This window comes from Amphibalanus amphitrite, unplaced genomic scaffold, assembly GCF_019059575.1.
Source record: "Amphibalanus amphitrite isolate SeventyFive unplaced genomic scaffold, NRLGWU_Aamphi_draft 000009F_arrow, whole genome shotgun sequence".
Lineage (NCBI taxonomy): Eukaryota > Metazoa > Arthropoda > Thecostraca > Balanomorpha > Balanidae > Amphibalanus > Amphibalanus amphitrite.
In genome coordinates this window covers 2090731-2103806 of record NW_024881505.1, presented here as the reverse complement: position 1 = coordinate 2103806, position 13076 = coordinate 2090731, and the positions used below count along the sequence as shown (strand labels likewise).

The following is a 13076-nucleotide window of genomic DNA, read 5'->3' as shown; positions in this document are numbered from 1 at the left end:
AATTGATTAAATTTTGCATATTTGCAAAATGATAGCGTCTTTCTCACAGCATTTTATCTTATCTGAACAGCACTTACGATTATGCTAGTGTAAGATGTCTTGAAGCCCACAATCCTTCCACAAGTATCATTACGATTCACACATAATTGAGACTGGCACTGTTCTGAGCTCGATGCTTGGCTTTACTTATCATCTCACCTGTCAGAAGAGCTGTCATCAGCTGTCACCCATTGGCAGCAGCCGCTCACCAGGTCACCCGCACCTGTACGCACGGCGACGGCTGCGCCATGCATCATCAATGGAGGACCGCATGTGCCAAGGCCACTACTGCCGACTAACTATGTAAAGCAGGCTGCACATCGCCTGGCCGCTACCACTCGTCAATAACTTGCCGAGCTCTCAGAGCTCTGCATTCTGCAAACACCATCATTAGCGTGCGAAGACAGCGCCGCGCTTGGAATGTAAGAGGGACGGCAATTTGTGTCACTGCTAACTGCCAGCAGATGTCAGGCGTGTTTGCACACATGAAGTGAATTGTTCATTACAGGTCGTGGCCGCATTGTACTGAGGACAGAGTGGCTCTGTTACGTTCCTGTCCGAACAATGTGGTGTTTACTGGGATGTGTTTCCCCAGTTGTAAGCACACAGGTTTGTTTGGGGTGACGCCGTACACGGTTTACTATCCTACAACCTTGCTGCTGTTGTCCGGTAAGGCATTCATTGCTACGACCTTCCTAAGCCGTCACTATGTATACTGAGCTGAACCTAGTGACGCATGCTGACATCCAGACTCACCTAATCAAAAATAGAAATCACAAGGAACTACTTACATTCAAATAGTCGAGTCGACCTGATTGAATGATTCAATCAGGTCGACTCAACACGGTCCCCTTAGTTTCAGTGAAACCTCAAAACGGCTCAACCCCTCGTCAATGGAACTTATTCAATGCGTTCAATTGAAGAAAAACTTCAATTGATATCAGTAAAGAAACGTTACACAGCATTGTGTGTTATTGTTGTATTTGAAGCTGACGTGCTGCCCATCATAGTCGCAGTCAGGGATTTTAGGACCTCCTCTAATCGTTAGGTTGTCTTCTGAAACAGATGGTGTATGTATATTTTCTGCTCTGACATAATCACCTGACAGCGCCTAATTTAGGGTGACAAATATCAGCTTCCTGCACAGGACGCCGCATCATTTAGCGGCTCCTGCACCGTAGCAAATATGTATGATAAATTATTTATTTCACTCTTTGCAGGCGCGTTCGATGTGGAGCTGTCACTTTTCCTCGTCTGGCGGGCCTGTCAGTCACCTATGACTCATGTCCGAGCCATTTGGCAGCCCCGCCACACATCCGTTCTTCCTCCAAACAGCGCGCCGCACGTTTACTGAAAGTCGACGCCGCCTTGAGCTCGCCTCGACCGTTTTTCCTGGGTGGTCGCCGGCCAAATCGCGTTGATATGCTACGGCAGCACCAGATTAGAACTTACTGGCACATCGATTCCCAATTACACTACCTGAAGAAGTTGGAATATTTTGTTTGAAAAATGAGAAAATGATAAATACGTTTTATTGGAATCTACCCAATTGCGAATTTGAGTATGATTCTGCATCTTCTCGATATATGGTTTAGATTAAAACGGTCCTTATCCGACCTTAAAATTGTTTCATCCCATCCCTAACTCTATCGTGCGGTTAGTTTGGGAAGGGTACCGCCACCGCTATTGGTCCGTACGGGCCAAACTTGCCCGCTCGGAGGGGATTGTGTGGCTGGGCCCGCTATTTCTGGAGGTCGCTGGGCCTCGAGCCGGCTCGGTGGCTCGGTCGGTAGCCCGGGCCGGGCTCAGCCAGGCAGTCAGTGTTTCCCTGTGCTCTGAGCGGGCCCAGTCTGGACTCGGGGGTTCTCTGTGTGGTTTGTGGAGTTTGGTAGGGGAAGGGCGTAGCTACGTGAGGTGCAGACATGATCCGCTGCTGGTAAGACGGAGTTTTGTGCTGGTGGTATTTTCATTTCTAGGCCGAGTGCGTCAAGCGGTTGTCTGCAGTGTTAAACATACAATGCTTTCATATTGTTTGTGTTGTGTGTGCTGTGTGCTGTTAGTTGTGTCGTATGTGCTTGTCAAAAATATTCCTTGCCTGAATGATGGAGTAAGCTGTCATTGTCTTTCTTTATTTGTCATTCGTTACGTCTGCTTTGTTGTCGCATTTATAATTGAAATTGTACATTGATCGTGAAAATTTGCATTGCGTATTTTTATATGATGCTGTAGTTTGTGAAAGATATTGCGTGTATTATTTGGCCTTGAAAATGCCGTAACAACTGCATATGATTTGTTGAATGCTAGGGACAAGAGCTGAAGCCTTCATTAACATTTTCCTTCGGTGACGGCTGATGATGATCGCGTCTTTACGTACATGCGTCTGTGTTGACAGGGACGGACCTGGTTCGGCCGGCAACATCACCTGGCTACAGAAGCAGCAGCAGAAGCTGCGGGATCGGCAACAGGCGCGCATCAGGTGGGTCAATAGTGTGTGGGCAAATGTGTGCCTTCTGGCGCACGGCTAAACAAAGACCATGTTAGTGACGTCAAAAGCTTTCTTTGAAATTATTTACATACGTACCCTTAGCACTATTGAAAACCAGTAAATAGCTTGATTATGACGGAAACAGTCGGGTCTTAGCCTGACGTCACCATTTTTCCGCGACATGACCGGTTTAGCAAGTTGTTTCCCTGTCGTGTTTGCTTTTCCTTGCATGCTGCTTTTATCAGCTGATTCACATCATCCTTCAAGTTGTAGGCTACAGCAATTGCGGCACAGTATAGCTGCAGGCGCAGACACTAATGCCATCTAGCGGGACTTTTGGAGTGGTGCGGCACAGCATAACTGCAGGCGCTGACACTAATGCCATCTAGCGATGGATTTATAGGGCTGTTCTGCGGTGCAGCATAGCAACAGGCGCGCACACTAATGCCATCTAGCGGTAGAATTTTGGACTTTTGTGGCACAGTATAGCTGCAGGTGGGCTAGGGCTACAGAACCAATGTCATCTTATCTAGCGATTAAAACTGGCGATACAAAGCTAAGATTGTTGCATAACAAAATACAGGACATTGTCTGATCCCTCCTTGTTCTCGCCTCCTGACTCAATACCCAGCTAACCGCTCGCTTTCCCTGCCTCAGTACGCATCTAACGGCTCGCTGTCCTTACCTCAGGAGTGAGCGTGAGCCGAAGGAGGCGCGTGTTCTGCACGAGCTGCGTCAGCGGCAGGGCGGTCTAGAGGACGGTTACACGTCGGACACCACCCTCTGGACGGACACCTCGCGTGAGACGAGTCCGGCGCACATGGCGCCGCTGCACGTCAACACGAGCGGCGTCAAGACGGGCAGCTCTGCGCCGGTATCGCCGCAGCTGGCCGCGCGCAGTGTCAGCCGCGAACGGAGCACGGCGAGCTCCTTTAGGTGAGTGGAAGGGAGAGAGGGAGAGGGAGAGGGAGAGTGAGGGGAACGGGAAGAATTAGAGAGAGACTAAGGAGAGAGTGGCAAAGATCGGAATGGAAGGAGAGTTTTTTTTTTCTCAAAAGTTAGGGCTTAATGGCTCGATGGGCATAGACAGGAGATGGTTGTAAAAGAAAAGTGGGAAAAGGAACAGGGAAGGATTAAAATAATTAGTAGCTCTGCTATCGGTCGGCGCTTTATTTGTCTCAGACGTGTTTCGTTAGCGCGTTGCCGCCTCACCTCTGCCCTACCGCCGCCGCCCACGGTCCACCTCCTGCGTGTTTTCTCTGGCTCTGTGACTGATGTGCTGCCCCGTACAGACCGGCGCTGTTTGAATTGGCTCGGTGCGGAGGTCAAACGGTAGGGGCCGGGATGTTTTCAGACTGGGTGGGTGTGGGGACTGGGGGATGATTTCCCGGTGCCTTGATGAGCAGCTATATCCGCCGGCGACACAGAGCGTTCCAATCAGGCGGCTGGCGTAACAGAGATGGGTGGTGAGGCTTTGAACGGGACACAGTTTCTGCAAGACAAATATTGACGAACACTGTCGGCTACAGGGCCAAACGAGAGACCAGTGACACCAAGCTACAAAGTTACCTCAACACCATTGCCTTTGAGGCAACGCTATTTTTTCTTACATCACCGTTGTTTATGCCGTTTATGTATGTTAGTTATGTCAGACTATGTAAAAGCGCACGTTGACATGTACTAACAACAGCACCTCTCATCCCTCCCTGACAGTCCCTGTGGGCTGTGTGTCTCCCTTGCGTCCATACAACAGTAACCAGTACGGGAGTATGCAGCCCTAACAGCCCCTATGTGTCTCTCTTTGTGTCGATCCAGGAGTAACCAGTACGGGAGCGTGCAGCGGCCACTGGCCAGGCACCGCTCCGAGACCGCCTACGACCGACAGAGACCCCACGTGCAGGTGCTCAGGGGCGATCAGAGAAAAATCAGCGACTCTGACCTGACGGTGAGTCATCATTAACGGATGCTGGCGAGTCAAAGTCATGACTCGTGGGTGTTACAGAGTCAACCATGCCACAAGGGGTGAATTATGTCGATGAATGGCAACGAAGACGTGACAACCACTTCGTGTGTTGTATTTCCAGGCTTGCCAATAATAGTTTTAGACGTGCAGTTTCGTGGATTGTTCCTCGCTTTCGTAACGCTGCCACTGTGTTGTGATTTATTTGAGCTTTTAAAATGTCGTCGTTTTTAATCGTAAAACCAGTGTGTTGTTTTATGCGTAACTATCGCTGCTTTACCAGCTATTCATTTTTATTTAGCGCGCCGTCATCCTTTCATAAAAGTTTTAACTTTGCCTAACATTTTGTTTTCCCCTACTATGTCATCGGATAAATTTCAGTTAGACGACTGCTTAGTTAGTTTAGTTGATGCATTATTATTTTCTCCCGCCTAGCTATTTTTCTTTAGTTGCCTCAGTGTTGTCCTGCCCCCCCAATGAGCGCGTTCGCTTGTCGTTTGTTTGCCTGCAGCACCTAACGAAGACGACTCAGTACAGCCAGTACTCCTCCACCCCCGTTCGCGATCGAGAAGGTCTTCTCACCACCGTGAATGGCCAAAGTGGTGTAAGTTGACTATCTATTGCCTATCTTCCTAAGCTGTGTTGTAGAAAAACGCACTAGAGCTCTGAGGCTGTCACTGCTTTTATGTAAAGTGTGGGATTCACGGCGCACGGATCTGGTTTTAGGACACGCTTTTGCTTCGCTGGCTGTGTGTAGGCCCGGTGTATGACTGTGTGATGGTGAATGAGTGTTTGCGTAGTTGAGTGATGTTGAGAATCGAAAGTGGTGTTGGAATGGAATGTTTTGTGGTGAGCGATGTTGTCGACTGATGTGTCGATGCCAAGTCTTTATTGACGTGCCAGTGGCCGTTACGGTTCGTTATGACCCGGCGTGGAGTGCCAGTGTCGATGGGCGGAACGGTTATCGGTCCATCTGTCAGTCTGTCGGCCGGAGTAGATCCTCCCGTGGTCGCCGTCGCACACCACGCCAGACCGGTGGGTGGATCTTGGACCGCTCTCATCAACCCGCAGACCTGCCAAACCTCTAACTCATCGCCTTCGTCGGAGCACATCCTGGCAAATCCTTCACTTCATCGATCTCCATTAGACCTGTCACTTGCGATCCTACATAAGATAGCTAGTGACTACCACCTGTCCTCTGAAGTCCGGTCGCTGCCAGATGTGACAGAACGGTTATGTGACATAGCACTGTCACCTGGTGGACCGTCTGGCCCGCCTCACTCCGGGCGCTCCTGACAGTCGGGGCGGCGTCGGTGTGTGCGTCGTCGCACCTGGCACCGGTTCCCTCTGAGTCCTGGCGGCGATGGCAGGCAGTGGTCCCTGCGACTGGCGACGGGTCGGAGGCACACAGGGGGTCTCCTGACCCGATCCGTGCCGGCTGTGTATGGAGTCGGAACTGTGTGCGTGCGCGCGCTAATCTGCCTCAAAATCACCCTCATCCCGGTGTATAGTGGTATCTAGAGTTCTGCAAGTGTAACCCGCTCGGTGCAGGTCATTTTATGTGAGACCGTACTTGTGAAAGCGTGAGTTAGAAGTCGAGGTGCCCCGTGGAGGTATAGGAAACGTGATGAGAAACCGCGCAGGAAAACCGTCAGTGCGGTTCGCGCTGGATATCCAGCCGTCGGTACGTTATCTCGAAAGATCGGCAGCACTTTAAAACTTAACCCAGAGACTTCTTCAGCAATACAAGGCCGCTTAGAAATTGCCTTCTTGCCGCTCGGAGAAATCGTACTTTTTGCTTTAAATCTGTAAAAATGAAAATTATACAACGATTTGCTAGCTGTATCGAGTGTTATGTATGATCTGTAAAAACTATGTTTCTATTTGTCACGTGACGGTCTACCAATCACTTCCAAAAGTGACGTCTGACTCGCGCAAAACTCTAAACCGCAATGTTTCCGTAATTAAGAGTAATAACTCCCAGAAACATCAGCTTATCCGTCTACTAAACGATTCGACCCGTTTCAACTTTCAACGACAAATCCCCGGTAACCCGAGCGCTCCCGACAGCCGGAGGACGAGATTGACGCCCTGGTGTGGCCCGAGGACCGTGCCGAGAGTCCGTGGCACTACACGGGCAGCGGCCGCTGGGTAAGGCGTGACCGCCCCGCCGACTGTGCACGATGCAGTGACCCGCAGTGCAGTGACCCAGTGACCTGGCGGTGCCGTGCGGGACCAGCAGCCGGAGCTGTGGGACGAGGTGGTCGAGAGGTGTCCCGTTTTTTGTGGTTTTCGTGTGGTAGTTTTTTGGTGTTGAATGGTTTTGTGGCAGAGTGATGTTTTGGTATATTTTTGGATGGATGATCGAGTTCGTCGTGTTTTTGTGTTTGTAGTGTTGATCTTATGAGACGATCCCCTAATTAGTTTTGGAAAGTTTGTGACAGTATGCCGTGATTTTTGGTAGTGGGTTACCCTCACGACCCCTCTACCTGTGCCCGTCAATTTGATTCACATCATACCTATCACATTTGTTGCTCACTTCCTTTACACCTGTAGCCCTGTGCACCTGTGACGGATTTGTAATCCTTGAATCCACGGTTAACACGCATGCTTTCCGGTTGTAACATCCTGTGAGCATGGCCCACCTACCTTGCTTCCTTCCTCACACCCCTGTGGACTGACTGACGGTGTGTGCCCGCTCAGTGTGCTACCGACCACTGTGTTGCCGCCCACTGCCGCTGCCGGCTAACCACGCTCGCTGCTAACCTGGCCAGTTCGCTGCCTAGCTCCGGCCGCCCGCAGCGTTTGGCTGCCTGACCTGAAACTCGGTCATTAAACTGCATGCTCGCCCGCTGTCTATTTGCAGCTGACTAAATTAGAAGAACTAACATACCGGTTGAAGGTCGTTAATTTACGCAACCCTCGCACACATCAGGTGAGAAGCTATAACGCCGGCTAATGGGGCCAGCATGTGTGGGATAGCAGAGTTAACTCAATGTGTGTCAAAGCACGTGTGTCCCGCGCTAGTGAGTAGCTACGGGGCGGCCTCAATGTAAATATCCGGGACGGGCTTGCACGCGCCGCTTGTACCGGCTTGGCGGCGCTCCCAAGTAAGCGCTACTCTAGTGACTGTGATTTATACATCCTTATGACGAGGGACGGAGGGTGAATATGCAGTGCCTCCCGTGAGGGGTAACATGTCGGACACTAACGAATAATGAGAAGGAGCATGATATGGCTGATGTGCTGATTAGTGATCCCTCATGGTATAATGGCCCTGTCATAACGGCTCACAACTAATGTTCTCTCCATTTATAACATCCCCGTGGCAACACTCATATGTTTAATGTCACTGATGACCCCAGATTGAGTGCCTTGGTTGATGGTTCCTGCGTCAGCTAGCTCTGCTTCTTTTTGTTTCCCCCGAAGCTACCTATCCCCTTGTATTACCCTCGCTGAGCGAGGACCTTGCAGTGGTAGGTGACGGGTTGTTCAACACTGTGTAATGTTTACCTACACTTGGCCTGACCGTTTTCTCCGTGCAGGTGAGGGACCCATCTGAGCCGAGACCGGAGACGCCGGCGTTCCCGAACCCGCCGAGAACGCCCTACCAGGACCAGTCGCAGACGCTGCCGCCCAAGAGCCCCACCAGCCAGCGGTGAGTGACTGGGTAGGGTTGGGGCAAGATTCTTACAGATGGGGTTGGGTGCTGTTATGTCGTCACTCAGAGGACGAGCTGCGGGACAGAGGACGGTTCTGGTTGTCGCTAGGAATTGTAGGCTGTCCTAGTCTACCATCAGGGCCGTTCCGGCTAAACTCATATGGGGTAGGATACTGCAAATAAGCGTTTTTACCAGTAATGTCATTTTGCATTACCATGAAATGTTGTTCATATGAGATCGCCGCACTGTAATTTTGAATACTTAGTAACTCCTTTTCAATGAATATTGCTTTTGCTTGTAACAATTTTTAACCATCTAACGCTTGACTAATCTAACCAAGAATTTATCAGAATTTCTTTCATCGTCCCCTTACTTTGACTTTCATTTCCGCAACTTATTCAAACCTGATGAGCAACCGTCAAGCAATTTAGACGTTGATTTCATTCACACAATTGCCCAATGCCCACTCTTGCGCTTCTATTTTTGCTAGATTAACAAACTTGGCTAATGCTCATCAATAACGCCAAATAAAACCGGCTTCAGCAACTTACACGTATGACTGGGGCTTCACCAGAGCCCACTGAACTATAATTTGCCGTTCGCTCTGCTGTGGTGCGGACTCTGAACGCAGACTGTTGTGTTCCCCTCTGTAGAAAACTGCTGACGGTCACCCAGACGACTAAAACGTACACACGAACGCCCTATCAGGTGCCGGGGCCGGCCAGGTACGTAGGTGGCGCCACCTGCACGCGTCTCTAAATGCACGGCCTGTCCGCCCGGCGGCTGCTGTCAGTACCGCCTCTGACAGAGGAGCGGAGCGGTACAGTGTCTGACGCTGTGTCAGGTGCAGTGCGGCAGCCGCCGGGTCTAAATAGAGGCACAGTTAGTACACATTTGACATGACACCCTTTCCCTGCCCGACCTGCCCCTACACGCATGGATGAACTATTCAGTCTGCACGAGTGTTTCATTCCACTGTTGCACCAGATTGCTTAGGTCCACAACTTCGGAATAATGCATGGTCGTGCACTCTTCCGTTGAAATGTGAAGCTATTTGCGAGGCATGAGATGACTTTATTGGTTGCCTACCTTATAGCGGTGATTTTATGTTCTGTTGCTCCGTTCTGGCAAGCTGATGACATTTTCTCTATGTGCTACATGTCCTCGGTTTCTGTTGAGTGGTCTCTCTTTAGTTTTATTTTGTCGATACCCAATACAATGTTGTGACGTGTTGGCCGTTGAGGAAGTATTAAGCCGACTTGTGAGCAGATACCAAGGTGCAGTTGTTCCCTAAGAACGCTGATCCGGTCAGTAGCCCGTAGTCTAGGCCCTTTGTCATTAAAAATATGATAAAAGATCAGTGAGAACTTGTTTTGAAGCTGTGTGGATTTAAGTTTCTTCTTTAGGTTTATAACTTTGACGGAAATGTAAAGCCAAATGATCATCAAAGCATTATTTCGAGTACCTATTGCAAGGAGTGCTTGCCACTTCTGCATTTCTTCGCTAACGTCCAGTTCTGTTTTCAAAAGCGCTGTTTTGCGAAGCTGATCACTGGCCGTTCCAAGCTGCGGCAGCCTCCCATCTCTGCCACTCAGCCCCCTCCCCTCCCCACAGCCACCCCTCTCTAACCCTCTCCCCTCTCGTGCAGGGAGCGCTCGCCGTCGCCCGGAGTGCACCAGGTGCACTTTGAGCAGTCGGCCGCGCTCGAGTCGTCGCCGCCGGGCGGCCTTGGTCGCAGTCGCCAGTCGTCGGTCAGCTCCGACACGGAGGTCATCTCGGCTCATCCGACCTTCGTGCGCGACAACAGCCGATGGTGGTACAAGCCGTCCATCAGCAGAGAACAGGGTACGTGAAGGGATGGCAGGGATACGGGTTAGGGGGGGGGGGGGTGTATCCAGGGGGTGCACACAGGAGCGGACTAGAACCCAGAAGACAGAGATGCGGTCACGGGTCAAATAGTCATCCCGCAGGGTGCGCACGAGAACGGTTAGGTACGAGAGGTTTACGAACTTCAGGAATATGACACCCACATCAGTAGCTTGTTTGTAAGCATCATCAGTACATAGAAGTTGCGTCAATTTGTATTTTTGGATAGGATAGTAACCAATCTTGTAACCGCTTTGTCAACTCATGGACAATCTTCCCTGTAAGGGCAGTTACGAAGATAGGCGATCGAATGTCACCAAACCTCACGACTGACCTGACCTGACCTCCCTCCCACAGCCATCTCCCTTCTGCGGGACAAGGCGCCTGGCTCTTTCATCATCCGCGACTCCAACTCGTTCCCGGGCGCGTTCGGTCTGGCGCTCAAGGTAGAGTCTCCGCCCGCCAGCGCGCCCTCGCGCGGCGGCGACCCTGCTAGCGAGCTGGTGCGACACTTCCTCATCGAAACCACCAACAAGGGCGTGCGCCTGAAGGGATGTCCGAACGAGCCGACGTTTGGCTCGCTCTCGGCGCTGGTGTACCAGCACAGCATCACCCAGCTGGACCTGCCGTGCAAGCTGACACTGCCGGAGGCGGACCTGGGCATGGAGGACGCTGTGGACTCGGCACCGGCGGCGGCGCAGCAGAAACACCGCGCGCTCCTCGACACCGGCGCTGGTCAGTAGGGGGAGGGGAGATGCAGTTGGGAGGGGACAGGAGGTGGGGAGGAGCGTGGCCTGTGGGGGAGGGAGAGGGTCAAGGGAGTGGCAAGGAGGCATTGTTAGAGTGATCGGTGCCCACCCATGGTCCGTGTGCTCCAGTGTCCTGTTCCGGTATTCTACCTGCGACGGCTGCCCAGTGCTCACCCCTGCTCTATCTTTACTCCAGGCTGCAGCGTCTGCGTCTTACATGCCGTAACTGTTGGCTGCCCAATGCCCATACTCCTTTTCTCCATGTTTCAGCTTACATTCTCCCGAACCTGTGGTCGCTACTCGGTGGTCACGACTCACGAGTCATCCTTTCCTCTGTATTCCCGCCTGCAGTGTGCGCTACCTGTGCTGGCTGCTCACCCTTCCCCGTTCCCTGCTGACCCCGTATTCTCTGTTTTCCAGCCTGCAGCGTTCTGTACCTCTGGTCGTTGCTGACTCTTGTTCTTTGCCCTCTGTTTTCCAGCCTGCAGCGTTCTGTACCTCTGGTCGTGCGACACGGAGGCACTGACGGGCCCGCAGGCAGTGCGCCGAGCCACCACCGAGCTGCTGAAGAAGCAGCCGCTGCCCGAGGGCGTCGTGGTGCACTTCAAGGTCTCCCACCAGGGCATCACGCTCACCGACAGCCTCCGCAAACAGTTCTTCAGGTGAGAAACGGAGAGTTAGTGTAGATAGTAGGTGAGACTGAGAATCGATCCGTGGACATAGGAGGCACCAGGCACTACGGTCAGAGTGGCAGGAGTCTACCTGTATGTGAGACTGAGTCAGCCCGTATATGAGGGACAGTCGTTGGTCCGAGCCGATCCGTATGAGACAGCTTGGCGATGGTCGGTAGTCTTGTTGAATCATGAACCGGTCAACATGAGCTCCAAGGCCACCTCAGCAATGGAGTTTGCTCTCCACCTGTGCGAGCGATGTCTGACGGCCTCCTCCCTTTCCCCGGCAGGCGGCACTACAACACGGCCCTGGTGTCCCACTGCAGTCTGGATCCGGAGGACCGGCGCTGGACCCAGCGCGGTGACGACGGACACCCCGTGGGATCCCTGTGAGTGGCGACGGCAGCGCCGCGTGGCGGCGGGAGCGGCAACTACCGCGGTCCGATCGGCCGAGAGTCCGTGTAACAATGGAGCTGAATGGATGATCTTTGAGCATCAGAAACAAAGTGCCGGTAGTTTATCTTTTAGCATGAACTAGTGCATAAAAGTCTCATTTTTACCTTATTTATAGTATGTATCAATTTTTCCACAAGGCACCAGCGCTCGCGACTCAATAACGATTATCAGACCACGTCGTCAGCTAGATGATAATGTTAATGGCTATTCTATCGAGACTGAACGATATTCAATCATCCTATTCCGGTGCTACCCTCTTTGACACCACCCCGCTGTCATGCTGCCGTTTCTGACACTGTCCCGTCCCGCCCCTCTGCGCCCACAGGCGGATATTCGGGTTCGTGGCCAAGAAGGGTCCGTCCAGTGGCAACAACCAGTGCCACTTGTTCGCCGAGTACGACGCCGACCAGCCGGCCTCCGCCATCGTCAACTTCGTCACCAACGTCATGATGGCCGGCTCGTACGGCGGCGCGCGTAACATGCTGTGACGTCATCGGTGGACTGATGACGCAACTGGAGGCGCCGTGCCATCGTGCGATCCGCGGTAACACGCAATGTGCGCCCAAAGAAACGGGATGAAATTGGAAACTGGGTGAGAAAGAGTGGAGAGTGAGAGTTTGTGTGTGTGAGAGAGGAGAGAGAGAGAGAGAGAGAGAGAGAGAGAGAGAGAGAGAGAGAGAGAGAGAGAGAGAGAGAGAGAGAGAGAGAGAGAGAGAGAGAGAGAGAGAGAGAGAGAGAGAGAGAGCCTGCGCCGTGTCGCGCTCTGGAGCTTGTCTGCGCGCGGGCCACTCGCCGGCCCGATCGTCCTTGTTGCCATACGCCATCACAGGTAGCTGTATTTAATGGATAGTGCCACGTAGAGCTCGAGGCGGCCGGCGGGCGGCACAAAGACAGGGCGAGGCCGGCCGTCGGCGCGCGTAATTCACTAATGGCGCGCCTGCGCAGGCCGCCGGCCCACTCATAGTTTTCTACTGACTGCCCGGGCCGTCGGGGGCGCCGCCGCCGTCCCGCCCCGTGTACATAGGCTCTTCATGTGATGAGGCGGTCCGCGGCCGAAACTGCGGACTGAGAGTGAGTGAAGAATGTGCTCGCTAACCTGCCTATATTGTGCTGCGCCCTCTACTGGCGTCGGAATAAACCAACTAGCGCCTATTGGCCGCGTTTGAGACTGCCATACTGAAGCTGTCC

The 13076-nt window shown here is 52.4% G+C and overlaps 1 protein-coding gene across 22 annotated transcripts in view; it reads left to right on the top strand.

Annotated features, from left to right (window-relative positions):
- LOC122380571 (tensin-1-like) overlaps positions 1-13040 on the top strand; it is a 156560-nt gene extending 143520 nt beyond the window's left edge. For 8 of the 22 annotated variants that reach the window (XM_043363902.1, XM_043363854.1, XM_043363834.1 and 5 more), the window contains 12 exons: positions 2432-2515; positions 3215-3460; positions 4340-4469; positions 4996-5088; positions 6555-6635; positions 8030-8142; positions 8800-8871; positions 9795-9991; positions 10370-10747; positions 11243-11423; positions 11723-11821; positions 12214-13040. In XM_043363902.1, the coding sequence (XP_043219837.1) occupies positions 2432-2515; positions 3215-3460; positions 4340-4469; positions 4996-5088; positions 6555-6635; positions 8030-8142; positions 8800-8871; positions 9795-9991; positions 10370-10747; positions 11243-11423; positions 11723-11821; positions 12214-12376 (1837 nt within the window). In that variant the 3' untranslated portion in view covers positions 12377-13040. Of the gene's footprint in view, positions 1-2431; positions 2516-3214; positions 3461-4339; positions 4470-4995; positions 5089-6554; positions 6636-7350; positions 7420-8029; positions 8143-8799; positions 8872-9794; positions 9992-10369; positions 10748-11242; positions 11424-11722; positions 11822-12213 lie in introns of all 22 variants that reach the window. The other 14 variants (XM_043363910.1, XM_043363964.1, XM_043363988.1 and 11 more) reach the window with 7 other exon arrangements.
- Positions 13041-13076: the final 36 nt, after the last annotated feature.